This window comes from Cryptomeria japonica, chromosome 9, assembly GCF_030272615.1.
Source record: "Cryptomeria japonica chromosome 9, Sugi_1.0, whole genome shotgun sequence".
Classification (NCBI taxonomy): domain Eukaryota; kingdom Viridiplantae; phylum Streptophyta; class Pinopsida; order Cupressales; family Cupressaceae; genus Cryptomeria; species Cryptomeria japonica.
The window spans coordinates 525,987,486-526,011,327 of NC_081413.1; the positions used below are offsets into that span (position 1 = coordinate 525,987,486).

At 39.0% G+C, this 23,842-nt stretch overlaps 1 protein-coding gene across 4 annotated transcripts in view; it reads right to left on the bottom strand.

The window, feature by feature from the left end:
- LOC131077046 (aspartokinase 2, chloroplastic) overlaps positions 1–23,842 on the bottom strand; it is a 56,201-nt gene that overhangs the window by 9,695 nt on the left and 22,664 nt on the right. For all 4 annotated transcript variants that reach the window (XM_058014409.2, XM_058014413.2, XM_058014412.2 and 1 more), the window contains 4 exons: positions 8,701–8,855; positions 7,837–7,986; positions 7,600–7,695; positions 7,074–7,190 (listed from right to left, as the gene is read on the bottom strand). In XM_058014409.2, the coding sequence (XP_057870392.1) occupies positions 7,074–7,190; positions 7,600–7,695; positions 7,837–7,986; positions 8,701–8,855 (518 nt within the window). The remainder of the gene's footprint in view (positions 1–7,073; positions 7,191–7,599; positions 7,696–7,836; positions 7,987–8,700; positions 8,856–23,842) is intronic.

The window sequence follows — 23,842 nt, forward strand, 5'->3', positions numbered from 1 at the left end:
TTGTTACTTCTCAAATTTAGATAAAGTTCATTGATTCTAATGGAGAAATGCAATGGTATTTGATAGAATCCCAGTCCATACTATTTGTAATTTGCTGATTGTAACTTGCAGTGCATGGTTAGTCTAAACCTCATTAAGCACAAGTTCGATTGTGGATGTTCATTTGGATTGCACCAGTCTTGGGTGTTTGATCAATGTCCTCCAATATGAAAACCCTTCGTTATCCTTTGGATTGCATCAATTTTGTGTAGTTGTTTCTAATGGCGAAGCAAGGCTTGATTATGGAATCAGTCTATCAAAGCATCATCCTTTGTCATCACTATTCTTAGGATTAGATTAGATCTCTTAACCCTTCCCTTTCGTCCTTTATTTTCCAAGTTAAGTAAGATTCCACATTCTAGTCGTGTTCATAATCACAAGTCCCTTTGTGATTACCAGCATTATCACATCAAACACATTGAGACTATCTTCAGCATAAAGTCGATTGTTCGCATTGTAAACCTTGGAGTTCTCTCATTTGATCACATCAACACCTTCCACCTAACATCAATCAACAAATGTCACCAAACTATTTCGGTTTTTCATGTGTCATATTCTCAATGATCAACATATTGCTTGTATAATTTTGCCCATCGTTGAAAAACTCGCCCAGTACTTACAAAACTCGTGGGCCAATTTGCCAAGTGAGTCACTCATCAACAAGTTTTTGTAAAACTCACGGTGATTTTTGCTTGAAAAACTCACGAGTATAAGCCAAAAAATCACAATTTTTACTTGAAAAACTTGTCCAAATTCATATGATTTAGTTTTTCTTGTTTGTAGTTAATAAAACATTATTTTCATTGGTGATGATCTTCATGAGCCCATCTCTAAGCATACCTTTGAATACTAACATTTTCCATTTTGAATCAAAATTAGATTTCTTCATTTAGGTGCACATTACTCCCTACCAAATGCACTTTTAACATACTTTGTTTCCTCCTCATATAGATGCATGTTTATCTCTAAGGCATGCATGTGCACCATGAGAATCTTCGAGTTTCAACTGAGAATATTATCTAATGAGGTGTACCATGGCTTCCTAAGTGCACACCTATGAAGTGTCCTAAAGTTGACCCTAACGCTTAGGTGTGTTCATTTATCCATATATGTGCCCCTTGTAAATAAATTTCTCTTTGAAAACTCATTCCTTCTGTCAGAATGCTCATTTACACAATCCTATTAAAAAAACAAAGTATGATAAGACACAGCAAACAAGACAAGTTCTGAAAGAGTTCATATTCAAGGCCACTTCCGATAATGAGTTCAACTTGAAATTTCCAATGTGATGCTTTTATATGGGTACAACAATGTGTTTCACAAAAGGCTCAGTTTCATACAGTGTGACCACAAATCAACACATATTACACACAGTATTTATGTTTGTGTGAAATAAAGATTGACTTAACAGTAAAATAAAATAAGATTCCTTACCTTTAAGTTCTCATTTCAAACTATGCATTAATATAAACAACTTTTGACTTGGTTTGAAAAAATAACAAAATTATCGTAATGGAATTTTTTATTCAACTTACTGGCTGATAAAAATATTGAAAATAGCATTTAACATAACACTAAATGTTTAACTCGTCTAGTGAAAAAATAATGTGATCAAATTTACATAAGACTGTCTTTTATGCAAAAACACATAATTAACATATCAACTTTCAGAAAAAATGATCTTATCCTTCTCATCTTATGGTCTTCAAATTCAAGAATTCTGACATCTTACTCATATTGGTTGATACATAAACAGAGTGTATATTCCACACCTTGCTCCACCAGCATGAACCCTTTCGACCTCAATGTGAATTGATTGACGAAGTTAGTCTTCTATTGCAGAATTATGGAAACAATCCCCACACAATCATATAAAATGCTGCCTGAAACAACTGGGCATTGTTTTTGCAAGCATCTTACATAGTTTCATGGAATGAAAACAACCCTACACTAATTCCTAGGATATCAAATCGAGTAATGTAAGTGGTGCTTAGCAAATACACAGTTGTGTCAGGAAGCATTTTACATAGTTTTAAGTTCAGTGAAAACAATCTTATGTTAACTCCCTATGGTAACAAATCTAATAATGTAAGTGTGCTTAGCAATGTAAGGAAGCACATAATAATAAAAGAGGATTGAAACAAGAGACAACTATATTAGCTCGAGAAACACAATGCAGTTGAAAAATCTAAAAGAATGAGTGTCGACTCAAGCCACTACCTCAACAACTGTTACAAATGGTTTGATGCCTTCTCAAGGCCTTCACTGGCACTCCTTTCCATGAACAGCAATTTCCAAACACCATACAACTCCACCAATTGATATTGCACTTCCTCAATCACATTGTCATTCCACTAAGACTCATAGGCTGAAGCGATAATAGCTTAATTCAACAAATCCTCCAAAAACATGAAAAAAAACTTCTTCAAAATGACCTCTCTTAGAGGTATACAATGAAAAGAGAAGCACGATGACTAGGACATCATCAAGGAGCAGCCCGAGGGGCACTTGTAACTAAAACCAATGACTGGATCATTTTGGCTTCCCAAATAACATGGACTTTGTCTTCTTGTCCAGTCTGTGACAAGTTCAACAACAGTTGAACCCATCTCTTCCTATGACAAATTCAACTGCAATCAAACCCATCATTCATGCTCTGTTCTTGTCTAACTTCAATACCTTTAGCATCCAGATGAATCAATCCACATTTGCCTCTATTCTGCCCTAACAATCTGGTTATTGCAACTCTGTTTCAATTAGTTTCTTGCTTAAATTGGTCAACTTAAGACTAGAAGCACAATGATGAGTTTTGAGAACATTAAGTGACTAAGGTAACTAATTACGCTAATAAACTGATTCATGTTGTGATTACATCTTTCATATTAGAAGGCTTTTATCCCACAAATGCTGGGAACACACTAGATGTGGAACCAGGCCCAATGTTCTCTCTTAAATGTCATTTCATCTTGCACAACCATATCTTTTCAGACCAACTTTCCATCTTTAAAAAAAAATCAATGCACAACTCCTTGATTTTCTACTGGTTTGGCTTAGTAGAATTACTAGAAGCACACACTTTTTTCAACTCTCATAAGAAGTAATCCTAGAGGATTCCTAAACTGGACAATTTAAGAAAACTGAAATAACATGACTAAACCAATCAGTCACCCAAAGATTTATCACTAAGCTCATGGCATGCTAACTACTCACAAGACCTCTGGTTAAGCTGATAACCATATCTTGTACGTGCACCAAACTATGACAGTGGATTAATATCACCACAAGTGAATCCATTTAGCAGTTTATACACATGCAAGAATAAACACACTTACATGATCCTCTACACATTTATCAACTCATCTTGCATGAGATAAGGCATAATTACTAGATCACAAAAGTGTGGAAGAACCTAACGCCACTTCTACAACTACTGGGAACAAGAGATTTGATTCTATTGAAATTGCTTGGCCTTTCACCAATCAGGAGCAGAGACCACTCCAGATGGGCAACCAAGTTAATACCTGCAAGGGAAACTAATAGCAAAGGTGTGAACCAAAAGGACCAAGGCTTGCATGCCCATGCAGGTCTGGAAGATCAAAAAAATCCACATGATTAAACTACTTCAAAGATCCCTTATGACTAATCTATTTCAAAGATCCCTTATGAATCGGATCTATTACATTTGCATTGAAGAAAAGCAAGTCGCAAAAGCTTTGCAACTTATTACAGTGCTCTCTCACAAACTAATCCTCACTACAATCAAGCCCGCAAATGTGGCTAAGACAACTTCATAGACTTGCTCATTAAATCTTCTACAATATCCCTGCTGATCATAAAGACGTCAATCATACATTCATCTTGCTCAACTACACATTCCCATAGCTCAGACAACACATTTGCAGCCCCTTACAGCATTGCAGCTTGCAATATTTGAAATCCCTAGACAACTATTAGACCCACACAGGAAGAAAATTGGTTCAACAACCATCCTCAGAGCATCTTACATTCATACATATATAGCTTTCAGTTACAATCAGCCTCGTGGATGTAGGAGATCGGTCAATTGACTTTTTTTTGTCCTTCAGGCAGCTTCTGCCATCACTAGTTTTGATGAGCACACAAAGGAAGAGAAGATTGCACCTGCAAGTTAGAGAAATTCCACCTTGGATCTGTATATCAATAAAACAAGGGAGAAGATCAATCACCAGGCCTACAAGTAAACCCCTCTCAGCATCAAGCTCCTGTAGCAGAAGTTTCAGCCCATGCAAATGAACAGTAGTTGGTCATCCTGAGGAAAAAAGAGCCCTAAAGCCAGGCCCACAAACAATTATCACATCACAACAGGACAAAAGTGGCAACATGGACCTACAGTAAGGAAAAGGTAATCTGCATGCTTGATATTTTGCATTGAATGCAACAAGAAGGAAAACCATCAATCAGAAGTGACCACTGCTGCAATACGTCCACTATGAAAATAAAACCTCCTATAGCATAGCACTTGGCCCCTGGAGAGTGAAATTATTCCTACATGCATATAGACATCCAACCTACAATTAAAACCAAGGCCACACTGCAGAAGAATTGCAGAAAATCCTCTTGACATTAGCACATAACCAAAATGTTGCCTTTGCAAAGACAGACAAGGCTTGTGCACAAGCAACAAGGGAAGAATTACTAAGAATGATTACTAGGGCATGGATTTGCAAGTTACAATTAAAACCAAGGCCACACTGCAGTAGAATTGTAGAATATCCTCTTGACATTGGCAAATAACCAAAATGTACATGCATATAGACATCCAACCTACAATTAAAACCAAGGCCACACTGCAGAAGAATTGCAGAAAATCCTCGACATTAGCACATAACCAAAATGTTGCCTTTGCAAAGACAGACAAGGCTTGTGCACAAGCAACAAGGGAAGAATTACTAAGAATGATTACCAGGGCATGGGTTTGCAAGTTACAATTAAAACCAAGGCCACACTGCAGTAGAATTGTAGAATATCCTCTTGACATTGGCAAATAACCAAAATGTTGCCTTTGCAAAGACAGACAAGGCTTCTGCACAAGCAACAAGGGAAGAATTACTAAGAATGATTATTAGGGCGTGGGTTTGCAAGTTAACACAAGGGCCAAGAACTTGTACACAGAGAACATCCATTGGGTGTCAAGGTGAAGCCATCAATTATAAGGAACAACTAGTCCTTTCCTCAGATACATCATATCGTTACTGAGATTGAAAAGTCAGTGTCCAAGCAGTTCAGTCTAAAACTGGTAAGGGCAAAAAAATATGTTAACACAATTTGAATTATGCATGAGTCAACAGCCTTGGATATGCTAGAGATAATATCTAAAATGAACAGTTGTGTCAAGACCACATCATCAAAAGCACAGACAAAATGCATGGAAAAGTCAGAAGTGGTCACAAAGGAGACTACATCCCACCAAGAAGAACATGAAGCACTCGTGGACTAGACAACACAAGGAGTATATCCACCAAAAAGAAGAGCACACAACATCAATAGGGCCTTGGGCCCACAACCGCCAAAGGCAACATGTGGGGGACAACGAATCACGAATGAGAAAACATGGACTACCACAAATAATCATCCACCTACATACGAAGGAGATGGCATCCACCACTGGCATCATGCCAAGGTCACCTAGCACCATATAGTAAGCCCATGCGTACAGTATCAAAACCGAGTTGATCTGGGTATACATGTGGACCAACATGAGAGTAACACGCATAAGACAAATGCCACAAGGAATTGGTCACATAGTGAAGGATAATGATCAAGCTGATTAGATTAAATCAAACAAGGGGAGGAAACTAGATCATACAGTAAACGCACAACACACAAAGGCACTTGTCTGCCGAAGAGAATGGGTCATTGTGAAGTAAGCACAAGCCACAAAAAGGGTAGCAACACATAGTCAAAGCAGAGGCAATAGTGGCAAGTAGGTTGAAACAAAAAGCAGTGATCAAAGGCAAACAAGCAACAAGATTTAGCGATAAGTAGAAGCAGAGGTGACCAAAGGTCAGGGCAAAGGGCTTAGCAGCAAAAGTAAGTGCAACAACTAAAGTGTTGAGAATGACTAGGACAGTTGTACATTATAGGATTTTGGCCACTGAGCAATAGACTTAATGTAAAGCCAATGGCACAATGCTATAGGTTGTCTGCTTACCAGCATTAAAGGGTCTACATCAAAATAGAAAATAAAGTGCTTGGATCTGGGCAGACAAGCAACTATGAATGTTAGGCCACTGAAATATATGTTAAGGCAAGCAGAATAAAGGGGAACTTAGGATTTAAGGCACTAGGACTGCCATTCATTCACAGTGATATAAAGCAGGAACATGAAACATTATGAGCAGGCACCAGATAACAACTTCAGGCATATAAGTATACCAAGAAAACCACAGTGACATAGAGACAATGCCCCCAAGAGCACAAGACAAAACCAATTTTACCAATAGGAGGTCATGCCAAAATAATGGAGCCCTTTGGTTCGTCATTTTGAGTAAGTTTCAAAGCATGCAAAATCAGAGAGATGCACATGTAGGGTCTGGTCACACAAAATGGTGCGGATGCAGCTATTCTGGCTCCAAAACGGGGTTAGCAAACGCGTGTTATTGACAATTCTGAAAAATCGCAGCCGTTCTTTACAAAATCAGTAGTGTATAACTGTCGTGTTACTGACATCCGTAGCACGACAGTTGTGTTTTTGGAGCCAGAATAGCTGCAGGCAAATGGTGCAACCCAGCCCCATGCCCCAAATGGAAAGAACTATAAGCACCTGATCTGAAAAGTGAAATACAAGTTAGGGTTGCCAAAAGCCACAAGGGGGCACATGAACGTCGGCAAAGCAGGCAGAAAATAGTGCCAATAGAGTCCGAGACAAAAAAAAATATCTTGCCAAATCTTAGCCAAGCACAAGTCTCAACACTTTGCTAAGTACAAACATCTATACTTCATCTTATATCCATTATTGATTTAAAGAACCAGTAAATCACCAACACAATCCTTACCTGGGCACCAAAGTAAGCAAGTTCTGCCGCTTCATCAAAGGTCAAAAATGGTACAGGCTCTGCCTTAGAATAGATGTTAGGATCACATGTCAGTACTCCATCCACATCCTTCCATACCTGCGCACTACGAAAAATATTTTGCAGTCACTCATTGGAATTTTTCATCCTTCAACAAAAGATGATCAAGAACAACGCATAGGTATCAAACTCCAAGTGTTTATGGTATATAGTATAAAGTCTAAGCAAAAGCAAATATCAATGTTTAAAGTATACCAGTAATTCACTTCAGCATTACAGAAAGATAAAATGACTAGGTAAGCTGTCCCATAGGTTACCTTTGGCCTCATCCACATTAAAATTCTTCTATTCTATTCTATTCTATTCAACATGTGCATATGTTCAGACAAATACATTCACAAAAGGATTACAGAATACCCTGAAGTTCAAGTGCAGTGGCAAACAAGAGCTTCATTTGTTAGCACCTAGGCATTTATAGTATTGCCTTCAAATAAAATATGAAACCCACCTGAATCTCCCTCAAGCCTAAAGCTTTGCCTATAGCTGTTGCAGTTAGGTCACTCCCACCTCTACCCAAGGTGGTGACAGCAGAGGTTTTCCAACCCTGTTCATTGGAACAGATACACTCATATTAGAACTTGTTAAATCTACACCACGCATATAATTTTAGTTACATATATCTCTAAGTGTCACTTTATAATGCTCAACTTGAGCTCTAGCAACTTGTGCTAACTGGATGAAATACCTTTCCAAGGAAACCAGTCACTATGGGAATTGCCGGATCCTTTAGCCAGTCACCATGTAATCTTTTTGCCACAGCAGGATAAGTTGCCTCCAAAATATCAGCATTTGTGAACTCATCAGTTGTAATGAATCCAATGTCAAAAGCATCATACTGCACATTATTTTCCATGTTAGGATAACTGATTATCTTTTTTTAATTTAACAGAACAGAAAACATTCAAAGGAAGCAAGAAAGTATATTAACGTCTGTGGATGACCAAAAGTAGGTCAATGGCACTAGCATTACAGCAGTTAACAATAGAAAGTTCTAGGCAGAGAGTGCCCTAGAATTAAAATAATAAAAGTACATTAGATAAAATAACACACTGTGCAACTTAAACTAACAATGTGATTAATTTGAAATAGGACAATCAATTAATTATAAACTATAAGCATAGTCACTAATAATTAATCCAATATCAAATACATCTACACACCACATTTCATTTTGAAGCAGCTGCAAATTCTATTTCAAGAATCAATACATTTGCTGTGAAGATAAAATTGTTTATACAGCAAAGCACAAAGAACCCATGGATCTTTTCAAAAATATTTTTACTAGGAAGATCTTTTTAATTTCGAAAAGTTTCATTACAATTTATGAGAAAGCACAAAGATAATGAAAATTTGGAAAAGAGTGCTCAATGTTGGACTTCGCATTATAAATCAAACCATCCATCCATGCAGAATGCAAATTAAGACATAAGTTTACTTTCCTTACACATATACAATCTCACTAGTTGTATAATTTAAACCTCTAAATTTCCCAACAAAACATGTAATGTATTTGAAGTGAAGATATCCAGCAGCAGGGAACATGACACACCTGCCGAGCTCTTGCACCAATCTTGTTCAGGTAAGCTGCAAAAATCCTTGTTGACATGCGTTCCCCAAAAGAAACTAGATAATCTTTTGTACGAGGAGTCAATTCTTTCATTAATGCAATTCCAGTCAGAAGTTGCTCAAACTCCTCCAACAGCTCTGTTATAACAAAAAGTAAAATTAGCTGGTATCTAACTTCTTATACTGACAAATTATTAATACAAGAACAAATGATCAACTAAAACATTTAAAGGCATCAATATTTGGCATTTGCTTAAGATGTCTCAAATTAAGCAGGATATTAATAATTATCAAACATTTTAACAAAAATTCATCTAAATCATAGGTCCATGATCTATGATCTATGAAAGCATCCCAGAAAATTCAAATACAAAGACAATAGTTATGATTGAAAAGGTGCAAACATTTTGTCATGAAATATTAGACTTCAAAAAAAGCACAGTTGACAATTACAAAGATGGAAATTGATTTGCCAGTCACTAGCAAGGAAACCTTTAAAACATCAAATGCAAAAGGGACATCTAGAAGCAACCCTCCCTCGGTAATAATAAGTGGAGTACTGGAGGTACATCATCCAAATAATTCAATTGTGATTGCAAGAACTACAAGACTATGTAACGTATGCATTGTGAAGCTGATTACTTGACTCTCCACATTTCTTGGTGGTAGAATAAATCAATATTTGCCTTCAATAACACGTTTAAACTTTCCAATGCCTGATTGGAGCAATCCATGGCTCTATCATGTGTGGTAGTTGATGTAGGTGTTCTCAAGGTAAACAACCATGAACTTGTTCATGAGGGTGCCAAACATTTACATAAAGTGCATTAGTATTAACATGTAATGTCTTGGGTCAAGATAATGATGCAAATCCAATTCTTAAGAGGGTTATTATTTGATTAACAACACTATCAACCCTCACATTCAATCAGATATAAGATAACTCAGATTTAGAGCTATTGTTTATGCATCAGCAATACATTACATCTCAAACAGCAAATTATAGAAATAACTCCTAATCTTCTTGTTGTCACATGAAATTGCATCTTCTTGTTGTCACATGAAATTGCACCATGCTGAAACTGTTTCAGCATTTCAATGACACAATGAGGATGATCTCAAGGTATGAGACCTTACAAATGAGATCAAACCTCAAAAGAAGGTTGACTTCCTATCTAACCTAGATGCAGAGTATTGATTGAACTCAATACTGAATAAACCTTTTATCCAATCTTAATCTAACAGCTTACAGAATGAAAGGGAGAGAAAAACGCAAGAAAATGAAAGGGGTGGTGATGCACCTAGATTAAATGAGTTTCTTCCTACCAACTGCAGCACAGAGAATTATTTAGACTACTAGATAAATTCACCAGTTATCTGTTAAACTAGCTCCTAGAGGCATGTATAGAGGTTAGAATTTGACAAATGTTAAGCGGGAAAGTGAATTAACCCCTGCAAACGAGTTCAACACAGCATACAAACATAGAAAATGATAAAACATTCACTCAAATATGAAGGTCAGAAGATTTTGCACAACACATCAAAAGTGAGCAGAGGTACAACAACAGTTCTTAATAACACAGATGCATGGAGCCAGTTTACGATTGCAGAAGATGCAAAATTGCATATATTTTGCCAGACAAACTAGGGAAGAACCCTTCACAAATCAAAGCAAGATCACTTTTATTCCTCAAAACAGTGTAGGGGAGAGAGAGAGAGAGAGGACATTGCAAGGAGATATATCATAGACGCGACTCTGCCATAATCTGACATGTGTTCATGAAAAATCTCAAGTTGTGGGCTTAGAAAGCACTCTAACATCATGTCCATTGTACTGCATTGATGATTTTGATGGGGAAGTGCAGGTCCAAAAACCCCTACAAAATTCACTGTAAATTGTGGCCCAATAATGGCTGCCTAACATAACAATGCAATTGCAACAATAAATGAAGCATGTACACCACTTTCCACAAAAATAGCACCAAAATGCATTGAAGACCTTCATGGGCTCTTACAATACAAAATCTAGACAGTTAAAAGAGTGACAACGTGTTAATGGCCTTGCCGAGGGAGTAGGAGGAGAAAATGGCATGAATTGATGGAAGGGTGGTTGTTGGAACCAAGCAGAGGTTTCAGTAGTTCCAGGAACCACCAGAAGCTCACCTAACTATTCTTCCCTTGCTTTTCCTTTGCTTTTTTCTTCCAATCTTGTCTTTTCCTTCATTGGGGTGCATTGTGGAAGATTGATCCACTTTGGGATGTGGGGTCTTGGTCTCCATTGAGATAAATGATACTTTGTCAATTTTCATTTGAGAAGGCAAAAGTTCAGTCGAAATATGGATATATCCCAACAACCTTAAAACCCCTGCTTTATCCCAAAGACCTGAAAATTCCCACAGTAGCAAAGATTCCATTGGTTTTGAGAACCATGAGAAGTTCTGCCAAATACTGTTTTAGCCTTGCTTTTCTCCTCTTTGTGACTTGGCTCATGCTTTGTTCTTTCCTCCTTGTTGAGGGTTCCCAACTAACTACGAACCTCCAACCATATTTGCTTTTCCTTGTCTTTTCTTTATTCTCGATAGCCTTGTCCTCTTTTCATCTTTGGCTCCTTTGGCCTTAGTTCCTTCATCAAAGTCCCTTTACCTTACCTTTTTTCCTTTGAATGGTTTATTCCACTTATCGAGGCTTGGATCGGAACTCAGAACCCATTGGAGGTTCCTATGGTTCCCAAAACCATAGGAACTTTCAACAAGTTCTAGCTCCCACCTCCCTCCCTACAAAAGCAAAGGTAAAGATGGGGACATAAGAAGTGGAAAAGAAAGAAAGAATATTGAAGCATCGGAGTTTCCCATGGTTCCTAGATAGATGTTTCGATTCTTCCGCCAAAATTTGACACTTTTTTGAATTTCCACCTACCAAGTAATTTCTTGATATAATGGTATTGTAGTGTCATAAAATTGCGACCCTAGCAATTTTAACCACATTTGAGGTCCTCCCCTTGGCGACGGCATCTTCATTCCCAATTGAGACTTCTCTCTGCATTTTCACCTCAAACCTCTCCTTGTTTAAGCCTTGAGATGGCCTCGGGATCTTATCCGGACCCCAAGATAGGGCAAGACAGGGGCGTGACGCCCTTGTTCCCCCCTCTTAGGGTGGCCCCAAGATAGGTCCCTCCGGTCCTATCTACATTTTGGGATTCCAAATCTCCCTGATGTCGGCCTTTGGTGAGATGAATTAATTCTTTGAGGCATGTATAAAAGGGAGTTGGTCTTCTCATTTGAGGGGAAATATACACGAAATACACGATAGGTGAAGTTCAAGCATTCAAGTTTTCAAGCATCCATCAAGTCTTCTTCTTCATGTGTCTTCTTCATTCATCCATTGGAGCAACATTTACAACATTCATTTGCAAGCATATGTGTGTGTTAGGGTTTTGTCATGTTATATGCCATTTCATACAACATTTGTGATTACATTCAAGAAGCAAAGCAACCATCATCAACAAATTGCAGATCTACAAGGTATACATTTCCATTGTTTACATTCAAGCATTTGCAATTACTTTCTTTCAAGGGTTGATTCCTCAACCGGGGTTTGACTGAGGCAAACCCCTATCCACAACCCCTCTTCCCTTCTTTTTTGTGTGTAGGTTACAGACGCGCAGCTGTATTTTCAGATCTGGACTACACTTTCAGAGGCAGAAGAACCCTTTTTGTTTTGCAGATTTTGTGGAGGATCGTGTGCACTTTCAAAACGGTCCCGACGACTTTTCTCCAAATTTGCAGGGCAGATCCGTATCAGTCTAAATATCTCAGATCCGAAGTTATAGCGCGATCCAGAACTGGTAGCTCCTCATCTCACTCATTTTATCTCTCTTTCCTACATAGTCAACAAGTCAACTTTCTCATTTACAAAAGAGGGTAAATCATACTTCAACTCCTGCAATCCACTTGGAATTCACATCTTTGGATTTGGATCTAGTGGATTCAAGCCCCTCATTTGAATGTAAAGTTCCTCCAAGCAAAAATCATCCTAGTGACTTCCTTTCTCTCTCCTAGGTGGGGAGTCACTAGAATCCAATTTTCCACTTTACAGGCATAAAGGCTCTTTCTCTTTGTTTTGCAATGGCCGAAACATGAGGCTTCCAAACATGTGTCTCCTTGTTGTGGGCTTGTGTACTATCTAATGGCATGGTTCCAAGGAGAGGTGGAGCTCTCATAGATGCCAACAAAATTCATAGATGAAGTCTTATTTAAGATAGATTAAAAATTTAAAATCTAACTCCCTTTTGGTTTTAGACAGTGCTTTTCTTCCAAGTTACTCATTGGTGCTTATGTTTTTCTTCAATGCCTCTTCATAAGAAATTTCCCACTTCAATTGGAATTGCTGAAAGTAATAAAGGTAGACCAACATTGGTCGCTAAACAACTTGTATTAGATGTATTCTTCTCACCAAGAAAGGTCATCCATTTGTCAAATGAGTAAACTTTGGTTGCATTTTACTTAACATATATTCTTGATGCTATTGAAGATTTCCATCAAAGAATGAAATCAAGATAAGTTCTTAGGATCCAAGAGTATGCCTTCTCTAAATTCCAGCCATTCGAGAATCTCTAATTATGTTGTATGTCATGTCGGCATAAAATGCACTTGATTAGTGTGTAGTATCACTAACCCCAAAATACGTAATCAAGGACAACATAGTTAAGCAAATGAGAAGATGAAAGAGAAGGGTAAGCTTACTCTTAGTAAAGACAATTCATTCGGAGGAGAAGGCCATTGTATAAAGAGTAACAACATTAAAACATTGGTAAGACAATGAAGATACAATGACCAAAGCTAACCAAGGATGAGCTGCAAGACATATTCAAAGTTACCTTAGTGAAGAATAGACAAAGATTGAGTAACAATTCAGCCATTCTAACCAACTCTAAATGGCCCACCATTAGCACAAGATCCAAGGAGAGATGCCTTGCACAAGAATTAGCCAGGACCAATCACCCACTAAAATTGCAAATTTTACAGATTTTGTCGAAAGGCTCCATGTTTAAGTAGTGTCAATTCATGTCTTCAATAGATCAACAAAATCTTAGGCTAAATTACTTGTCATTATCTCCCAACATAGACATTTAAAGGTTGATTGTAATCATGAATATCACAAATCAGCCAAATGGAACAATAATTCACACTTTGACAAATTCATCAAGACAATCCAATGACATTCACCTCATTCTACAATGGGTTCTTTGCAAATGACCAAATGGCAAAACTCAATTTGTGATTTTGTGGTTCAATTTGAAAAGTATGGTCCAAGAACCACTACAAGCAGCTAACCAAACTCTACCATTTGGAAGAGGGGAGTGTTGTGACCTAATCACACATCACCCCATCCCAGATAGGGACCCCCTAACTTTTAGCCCCTTTCAGTCGTTTGGTCTTGGTTTTTGTGTGTTTTGGTGGCAATCTCATCAGTCTCTCTACTTTGCGGATGTTCGGGGGTCATTTGGAGTTGATCTGCTTCTCTGTCGAGCAAGTTCTATGAAGTCTAAGCCTTGTTTTGTCCTTTTTTAGGGTTTTTGCCTTCTATCCTAGATTTTAGGAGTTTTTGTTAGGGTTTTGGAAAAACTAAACATACAACTGGAATCAGGACCCTTCTAGGGACCTCCCAATAAAATTTGAGCCAAAACGGAAAAACTTTCTATTTTTAGAAAATTCCTATTCTTTAGGGATTTTTCTGAGTCCCGGAATGTCGTCATTTTGCCAAAAATCAAACTTACTATTTATAGTAAATTCCATTTTTAGTAAGTTTCTATTTATAGTAAGTCACTCCTGCACCCTGTCTAGGGGTCTAACGTTGACACTTTAAAGGTTTCTATTTTTGGAAAGTCACCACTGACAGGGTCAGTTAGACAAGGCGACAAAGATGAAACATTTGCAGATATTTCTAATTCCGGAAAATCAGAAAGTAGACAGAGAAAGCCGGAAATTGGTTAAGTGCTGGAAACCCATGCCTGAAATAGAAAGCTCAGAAATTCACCAAAGTTCAGGAGGGCAATTCAAAATCACGAGGTCAAAATGTTCTAAGTCTGGAAGATTGAATGATGAGTTCCAAAAATCCATGCCAAAATGAGAATTCCGCCCAAGGAAATGATTGGGCGCTAGATGAGGTAGGTCAAGAAATGTTTAGAAATTCATGAATCCTCCACAGTGGTGAAATTCCACCCAACTGTGGATTTGGGCGCTAAAAAGGTCTCAAGGATTCACAAAAAGGTTGTGAATTCCTCCACATAGTCAAAAATCCGCCCTTGCACCAAGGAAGGCGCTAAAATGGAGGTGTGAAAAAAGAATGAAAAACGATAGTGAATGCATCCCTTACCCAAATTTGCGCCAAGAGAGGATGGTAGGCGCTAAACTGGGGGGGTCATGGAAGAAGGAAGAGCTGGATGAATTCCATGACAGTCAAATTTGTGCCTAAGGATGATGGAAAGCGCTAAACTCACATGGAAGTGGAAGGAAGGAGAATTTGATGAAATCCTTCCTCTAGTCAAATTTGTGCCCAAAACTCAAGGAAGGCGCCAAGATGGAAGTATGACGGAAGGAAGAGAAAGGATGATTTCCTTCCCTCAAATGAAATGACGCCTAGGAATGATGGAAAGCACCAAAATAGCTAAGTCAAGGAGAATCATGAAAGATTCACAAATTTGAAGGAATTCCCTCTCCAGCGAAAATCCACGCTCAAGTTTGAAAAAATTGAAATTTTGCCTAAGGCATGGAATCCAAGGGGTCAAGGAATAAAAAGTAAAATTCCCCTCGGGCAAAATTTTGAATTTGTTATTTTTAGACATCGAATCTCGCCGAAATGGGGAAAGTTTTATAGATTCAAGATCATGATGGAATTCTCCATCCAATGAACCTGGCTCCTAAATTTTAGGAGGATCCCTAAAAAATAGGGATGTTGAAAAGAGGCATAGAAATTCCTTCAAAAGCAAGGAGACGACAAGTTAGAATGGAATCAAGTAAATCCTAAGAGAATCCTTCAAATTCCCTCCAAAATTGGAAAGAGTGAAAATCAACGAGTTGGCGAAGAGAATCTTCCAAGTATGACGCATGACTTGGTGCATTTAACGAAATTTCTAAATTCAAACCCATTCGCATGGGAAGTTGCTTCTGCATGGCATAGTAATTGGGGAAAGTATGACACGTCATGAATGCAATTGCTAATTTAATGCCTCTTAAGAATTCTATATAAGTTTGGAAAGGCATTTCATTTCTCACATGCAAGATTCAAGAAAGAAGAAGTGGAGAAGTGAAGAGTGGTCATACTTAGTCTCTGTTTTCATCATTTCCAAGGTGCTTCCAGGATGGCAGAATCAAGCAAGGCAGCTACTCTCTCCAAGCAGGCATTGATCAAGGCGGAAATGAAAGGTTTCCTTCCCCATTCCCGGCTGAATTCAGGATGGGAAGAGATCGGCAATACTAATTTAGGCACGTTCAATTTGGTTGCATTCAAGATCAGAATGTTCGAGACAGCAGGGCACAGTCCATCACCAACAGCTGTCAAAATTGTCAAAAGCGGAATTGTTGCGGCAACTAGTTTTCCTCCTGCTATTCAATGCTTGGACTTGGTCCAAGAATGTGCAGCACATTATAATTTGGAGCGAAAGACAATCTCAACGCCTAATGGCAAGTTGCTGGCAACATTGACTCCGGAGTCAATTGGTGAGGCTTTCAGAATTCCTTCGCACTATTCCATGACATACAAGACCAGTAGCGGAGCTCAGGTAGTATATGAAGCAAGTCCTGCCAGGTGTGCTGACTTGATTAACAAGCAGTGGTTGCTGAAGCCTAGGGTGCATGCCTCCAAGATGCCAAAAACTCTCACCATCTTCAAGTTCAAGCAGGAGTATGTGGACCTGATAAAAATGCTAAGCAGAGTAATGGGGTGTCCACATTCTGTGAACTTTGAGGCTTGGATGTTCTTCTACATAGGCGAGATCATGAATTCAAATGCGTTGATCGACTGGGCCAGATTGATCAATCACTACTTGCACGAGCAGTTGAAAAACTTAAAAGAAAAAAGGTCCCAATCCTTTTTCATGAGCTCCTACCTGTTCTATATGCTTGCGCGAAGAGGAGGATTCGATGGGTTGCCAGCAAGAGGAATCATGGGTTGCGGACCAGCTCAGCTGAAAGTACACGAGTGTTATCGCTAGCTGCATCTTCACAATGTCAATTCTTACAGGTTGGCAAACGACACCTTCACCATGTACTTGACACGGCTTATGCAAAAATAAGTTGCACGTAAGGGTGTCGCCGCAAGCGAATGCCTTGGTCCAGAAGTATGGAGTTGCGTTCTTGCAATTTCCTAAATTCACCTACATCAGGACGCAAGGATTCTCGTTCCATTCATACAAGTTGCCAAGATATCCATCAGACAAGCTTGTATTGTTGGAGCTCATGAGACAGTTAACCGCCTATGATCAGTTGTAGAAGAAGAAGAAGAAGAAAAAGCAATCAATTGAATTTCCAGTTGTCTTGGGTGACTTCATGGAAATATGCCCAGGCTTGGAAGCCACTGAGAGTGCAGCAGGGGAATTGGCCTTCTATTCTATCGTATGCTATTTTATACATCCAGGGCCCAATATGATCCTTACTACCAAATTAGAAAGGTTGCTGGCATCAAATTCATACACAAGTTTCACTTAGAAGATTATAGGGCAGGTGTCGAGGATGACCTTGAGGTCCGAAAGAGAATGCATTCCAGATTGCCCCTCAACACCATCAAGATAAGTGAAATTTATCAAGTGCCAGATCAAGTGGAGGAAGATGCAGATTTGATAGAACCTGAATTCAAGAAAGTAAAGGATCAGCCTATTCAGATGCCATATTGGTCAATGCCCAAGATGGATGATTTGAGTATCTTAGCTAGACCGGTGCTGAAATTCACCAAGCACTGGATTGACAGGCAGATAAGGAAATTAGCGAAAGGGAATGTTCATCTAACATATCAGCTAATGGGAAGTCTAGATTCCCACAGTGAGGCAACCGAAGGCTCTTCGCAGGTTCAGGCAGGAAGGGAAGTTCGGATGGATAAAGGAAAAAATGCCCAAAAGAGACCAAGGACAGCAAAGAATAAGGATATCCAGCAAGAAATCCCACAGGAGGTTCAACAGGAAGTCCAACAAGAAGAACCTCCACAAAAGAAAGCAAGGACAGAAAGAGATCACTCACCAACAAGTTCCTCGAGTGTGTAGGAGGTAGAGATGTTTCCACATACCATAGGTCCACTTCCAAAGAGCATTCCGGCACTAGATATACTCAGCATCAACGCTTCACAGGGACACCATCGGCCAAGAAGTCAAAGGCAAGAAAGTCCCCCTCATCAGGGAGAGGCTCGCCAGGATAGCTTCGTGGAAGCTATCCTTGGTGAAATGGAGGAAGAGTCGCAGGAACTGGAGCACGTAGAGGATCATAGTCACTCCATCCCCGATTTGGATTGGCTGGTGGGAAGGCTGACAAGGGAATCAGAAAGGGAAACTGATCCTGCTCGAGATTTAGAAGAATTATTGAAAAGGATGGATCAGCCGGCAGAAAAGAAGGCTCCTCGAAAAATTTTCCAAGGTTGTTAGGGGAGAATCTGGATCCCGAACCTTGCACATTGTTGAACCTGCAGTGGATAAAGACAGAAATGAGATCAGGCAGGAGGATTATGTCATCAGGCAGATTGATCTTGGCCATGCTTCCACAGGTCAAGTAATGGGAGACTTTGAAGAATCTTCCTTGGCCATGAAGGAGAAACTGTTGAAATCAAAGGCGAAATGTAAACGGCTGAGGGAAGAAAATAGTCCTATGCGAGTACGTCAGGAGTTTCAAAAGGCCCCTCAGGGAGGCAGGTCCTTCATTCACTCCTCCTTCCTCCCTTCCTAAGGAAGTGGTCGATGATGCAGAGGTTATTAGAGCGATGGCGCAAAATTCCAAGGAATGGATAGAGGATGTTTATACCGAAGCAGGAAAATTCATTGAAGACCTAGCTCTGCTTCATTCAAAGTTCGTAACCCTCCTAAATAGACTAGAGACAGCAGAAGGATTAGGGGAGGATGTGCACATTTACCAAGACCTAACCATTCCACGACTCAGGACTCTGATGAAGGTTCCAAGGTAAATTTTAGTTGACAGGAAAGTGATTCAGGAAAATGAAGCTTATGACTTTCCCCGATGATTCTACGTTGTCTGCTTAGGAAAGAACACCTTCGATAAATTCAGTGTAGACTCCTTTACTTTGAAAGAGTCCATCAAAGGGGTGCAGGAGGAAATCATCAGTGCAATTGAAGCATTGTTTGTAAGGAAACTCAGTGACAGTGGAATAACGGTGAACTCCCTAAAATCCCAGTTGCACGATTTCTTCTCCGTAGGATCATTCCCTAAGGAACATTTTGCACATGTTTCTTCATTCTCCGATATAATGAAGAAGACACAGGAAGTCATGACGGAGTGGGAGAGCTTCTTTTCCAAGAGCAAGGAAGAAATTGCCTTGATGGAGTTTGACATTGAAGATGTGCCAAGTGTCTCCATCGGAGAGCTGGAATCCGTCGTCAGCAAATTCATTGCATATGTCATAAATGAGCAGGATAATGGTCGTCCATTTTTGGATGAGAATCTTTTGGTTGAATAGTGGCAACGTATGTACTATTGGAGGTATTTTGACTAGGTGTGGGTCCGGTCAATGCATGTCATCGTCGGATGAGGAATCTTCTTGCATGCAGCCTCCTCATTTATTGTTTTATTCTCCGTGCATGTCGTCGTCATATGGAGAATGATGGACATTTATTCCTTGCATGGGTATTTGCTATATTCTGGGCATAATCAACATCACAGAGGCACATTTAATGTGCTAGTGGGCGCTATTTTGGGCTTTAAATTAATTGTATATGGGCATAATGGGTTATTAATTACCAATTCCCACCTTGTTGCACCTTGGGCGGAGAATCTTCTAGGGTGAAACCCTAATTAGGGTTTGCATGGCCTGAGGCCTATACAAAGGGGTGACCCCCCTCATTTTAAAGAGGAGGAGAGATTATTGTTTAAGATTGTTGCATCAGGATTGTGAAGTAGCCAACTTAATGCATTGTTCAATTTTGATGGTGTATTCTTGTTCTACTTTGGCAATCTGCATGGTCTTGCTCTCTTCAATTAAATTAGATTTGCTTATATGTTGTTAGAAGAACTGGATTTGATAGGTGATAGGTAGGCAGTGCAAGTGGAATGCTCAAATGACTTATATGTTCACTAAGTATAGGATCTTACTGTTTTCAAGGAATTGTTGCTGTAATCAGAGTGCAAAGGTTCATAGACCATCTCAAACTTCCTCTTGTTTCACCTCCCTAAGTCAAGACCTCTTGTATGCTGAAAGGCTTCAACCCCATAACCACTCTAGCTTGCTAAAACTATGTTCTTGGGGTCTATCCCACAAAAGGTGTCAAATTCATGCGAGGACAACTTGTTTCAACTGGCATTGATGTCTTTTGTGCTTTTCATTCACCATTCGTGTACCCGATTTGACCAAAATTCAATTTTAAGGCCTAAAAAGGCTACAAGCAATTAGCCCTCCTTTTGGGGTTTTGTGCTCACCCTGTTCAAGCGATGGACTTCCAGACTGAAAGGTTTATATTTTTGGAGATACCCTTTTGAGAGTTCTTGAAGATTCATCAAGTTTGGGGGTCCCTAAGTCCTTCTCCATGACTGTCCCAAAAATGGGCATAAAAGGAGGGTTTTGGAAGGGTTTGTTGGCAAAAACCACATTCCAAGCTTGGGAACCTCAAAATGACTCAAAGAAACCTACTCCTACCTTGCTGTTGGCTAACAAGGCTATAAACAAAAGGTTTAAACCTCACAAAGTGAAAAACAAGATTTTCATGATATGCACCAAAAAGGAAATGCAACATTTGACAATTTTTCACTTTTGCCTTCTACAAGCACTTTTGTTTTGCAAAATACCAATTACAACTGAAGCATATGAACATAACCAACATTAAAGACAAGAAGGAATCCAATTTGCCCTGCACAAAAGGCAATAGGCAATTACAAATAGTAAAAAGTTCACTGTCAAGTAAATGGGACTGCACTTTTCCTCTTTTCACTGTTTTTCCATTTTGGACCTGCACTTTGCAATGTTAGAACCCCTTTTCTCGGTCTGCTTTTGTGTTTTCTTAACAAAACTCTGCCTTTTTATGTTTAGTGTCCTTCATACCTGCAAATTTCAAAAGGGAGATTACCTTTACAATCCTTAAACAATGTAAGAATCAGTCCTAGATGACTGTGGCAGCCTGTTGGGCGTTTAACATTTTGCCTAAAGAGATCATTGTTTGATCTTGGCATTTACAATACCCATGGGCAAGGCTTTCACCTCTCCTTGTTATTGTTTTCAAACAAAGAAAGTATTGACAAGGTCTTCACACACCAATAAATGGTGGAGAGCAAAATAAAGGAAGGAAAAACTACTACCAAACAGTGACTCACTGTTTTGGATTACAATTCTTAAAACTGAAACATATAACCTTCCTTTTCCAGGCTTAGGAAGTCTCTTTGCTTGCATATATCACTTGGACAACAAACAGGTCCATTCATCAAAAGAATGCAATTGCTAAGGAAGAGCAAAGCATTAAAATTTCTTCAAGACCCTAGCCAAATGGCACACTTGCCTAGGGCTTAATGGCCATAAAAACTCCTTGTATCTGCACTCTTGAAACCAAAACTCATATTTACATACTTTACAAATTGACCAACTGGTTCTTGAGAAGCCATGAACACTTTAGGACTCCAAGAAACCAAGTTGGTCAAGCATTTTGCCCAAATTCCTAGACTGGGCAGTGAAACTGTCAAAACCAAATATTTTTGCACAAAACTCAAAACTTGATGAAATCAAAGGGAAAAGTTTAGGAAAACATGTTAGAATCAGAAAATACAAAAACAGTACGGCCAAGTACAGCAGGTGTACGGACTGCTGTTCACATGGAGCCAAAAACTAGAGAAAACCAAGTAAAAACTAGTGCAAGTTTGCAAAACTTCTCATAACTTCGAATGATCAACCCTTAAAAAAGTTAAAACAGGAGTTTAAATACCTCTCCAAGTTGGTTAACCTCCTGTACAGACAGGTACATGTCCAAAGGCACTTAATTTTGACATTTTGATGCCTAAATGACAACTTTTGGTGCCTAGAAAATGCAAGATTGACCTCCAAAACTAACCATCATCTAAAAACACTTCTTATACCTTAAACCCAAACATAAAACATGTCTAAAACCTTTCAAAAACAAAAACACACTAAAAACTCACTTTTTACAACATTTTGCCAGGCAACACCAAAACTGGCAATTTTGAGCAAAAGTTGAAAACAGGAAACCAAAACCACACAATGAGTTCAAAACTCATCCAAACAACCTAGAACAACTTCAAAAAGCATGCTAAACAACTTTCCAACTTAAAATAACACAAATCAAACCTGAGATGAAAAAGAAGCTGAGAATGAGCTAGGTGCTCCTACACCAATAGGAGTGCTTGTTGCAGAATCTAAGCTCATACTTTTGGTGTGCAGCTAATTGTTGTACACCATGCAAAGTTAGCCTGAGCCCTTTTGATGTGTATATGCTTAACTTCAATCATTAGTAGAGATTGTTCGATCCGATGGTCCATATTGATGATCTGAAAAACCTTTACGCACCCTTTAAAGATTGCACCGCTTTCGTGTAGTTGTGCTCTGCTGGCGAAACGAAGCGTGGTTTGATTTTGCATGAATGATCCCGTCTCCTGTTCTTAGGATTAATTTAGCTTTAGCATAATCTTCTCTACCCTACTCCTATTTACTTTCTGCATATTTCGAAAAATCCAAAAGTTCTTAAACTAGAGCTTTCATTGCAAATCATTCGTGTAGGAATCCATGAGCTTGTATAAGTTTTCTCCAATTGAACACACGTAAGGCCCCCTTGGGTTATCAGCAAACCCATCAAACAACTGAGTCACGTCCACGCACTGAAGGAACCTTGGAATTAGCCATTTGAATTTTAAGCAATCCTAGCATACGGACTAATCTTGATCAAGAGAGGATAAGGTGACCGTTGGTGACTTTATTTTGTGTTAGATGCTGCCATAAAAAACACGTCAACAAGGAGAACTAAGGGTTTGTGCTTTAATTATCATAGAAAATGGCACAAAAGTCACATTTGCATAGAGAAGCATCCAATGACCATTGAAATGAAAGGAAGCTAAGGTGTGGAAAATGCTTCCAAACACTAATCTAGTGGGGGAGATGGTGCAAATTTTATGTCCAATCTTTAACTATTACATAAAAAGAAACACGTTCAAAACGAGCTAATGAACATGCAAAAAGGTAAATACAATAAACACAAGATATACGTGAGGAAAACCCTTTCGAGAGAAAAAACCCACCCTATAAAAGCATGGTATTTTGTATTACTGAAACAACAGTTACAAGCCACAATCTGGATTAATTCTAGCAACATAACACTTCACCTGCAAAACATAACATACATAATGCTCGCCAAGACCACCTTATAGAGAGTAATACAACGAAGGAGGAAGCTTCTAGATGAAGACACAAGAGGGGGTTGTGCAAAACACTTGGTGCACTTATTCAACCACCTATACGTATGCAAATGACACATATACATCATCAAATGACTCCATTCAAACCTCCTAAGTTGGGTATGCGAAATTTACTATCTTTAGGTATGACAAATGCTCTTACACCTCTTACAACTGTCATAAAATTTAGCAGCACTTACAGCTGTAAGAGAATCAACCATGACTGTCTAACAATAGCAGATCCTCTTACAGCCTGTCATTAACCAACTTGGACGCCCACCTTCTCCGTGCAAAGGTGTCTCCTGACACTTGTCCATTCTGTCACAGAATATGTCATAAAGCATGTCATAAAGCTGTCATAAGTTGTCATAAACTTGTCATAGGTAGGTGTATCATATTTTTGTCATTACATGCCACTTGTCACCCACCTCCACAAAAGTCCAAGGTCCGTGAGATGCCTACTTCCATGTGAAGACAAATTCTCCATCTGACCTTCCCAGTAGGATGACAAGTCAACATGCCAACTCC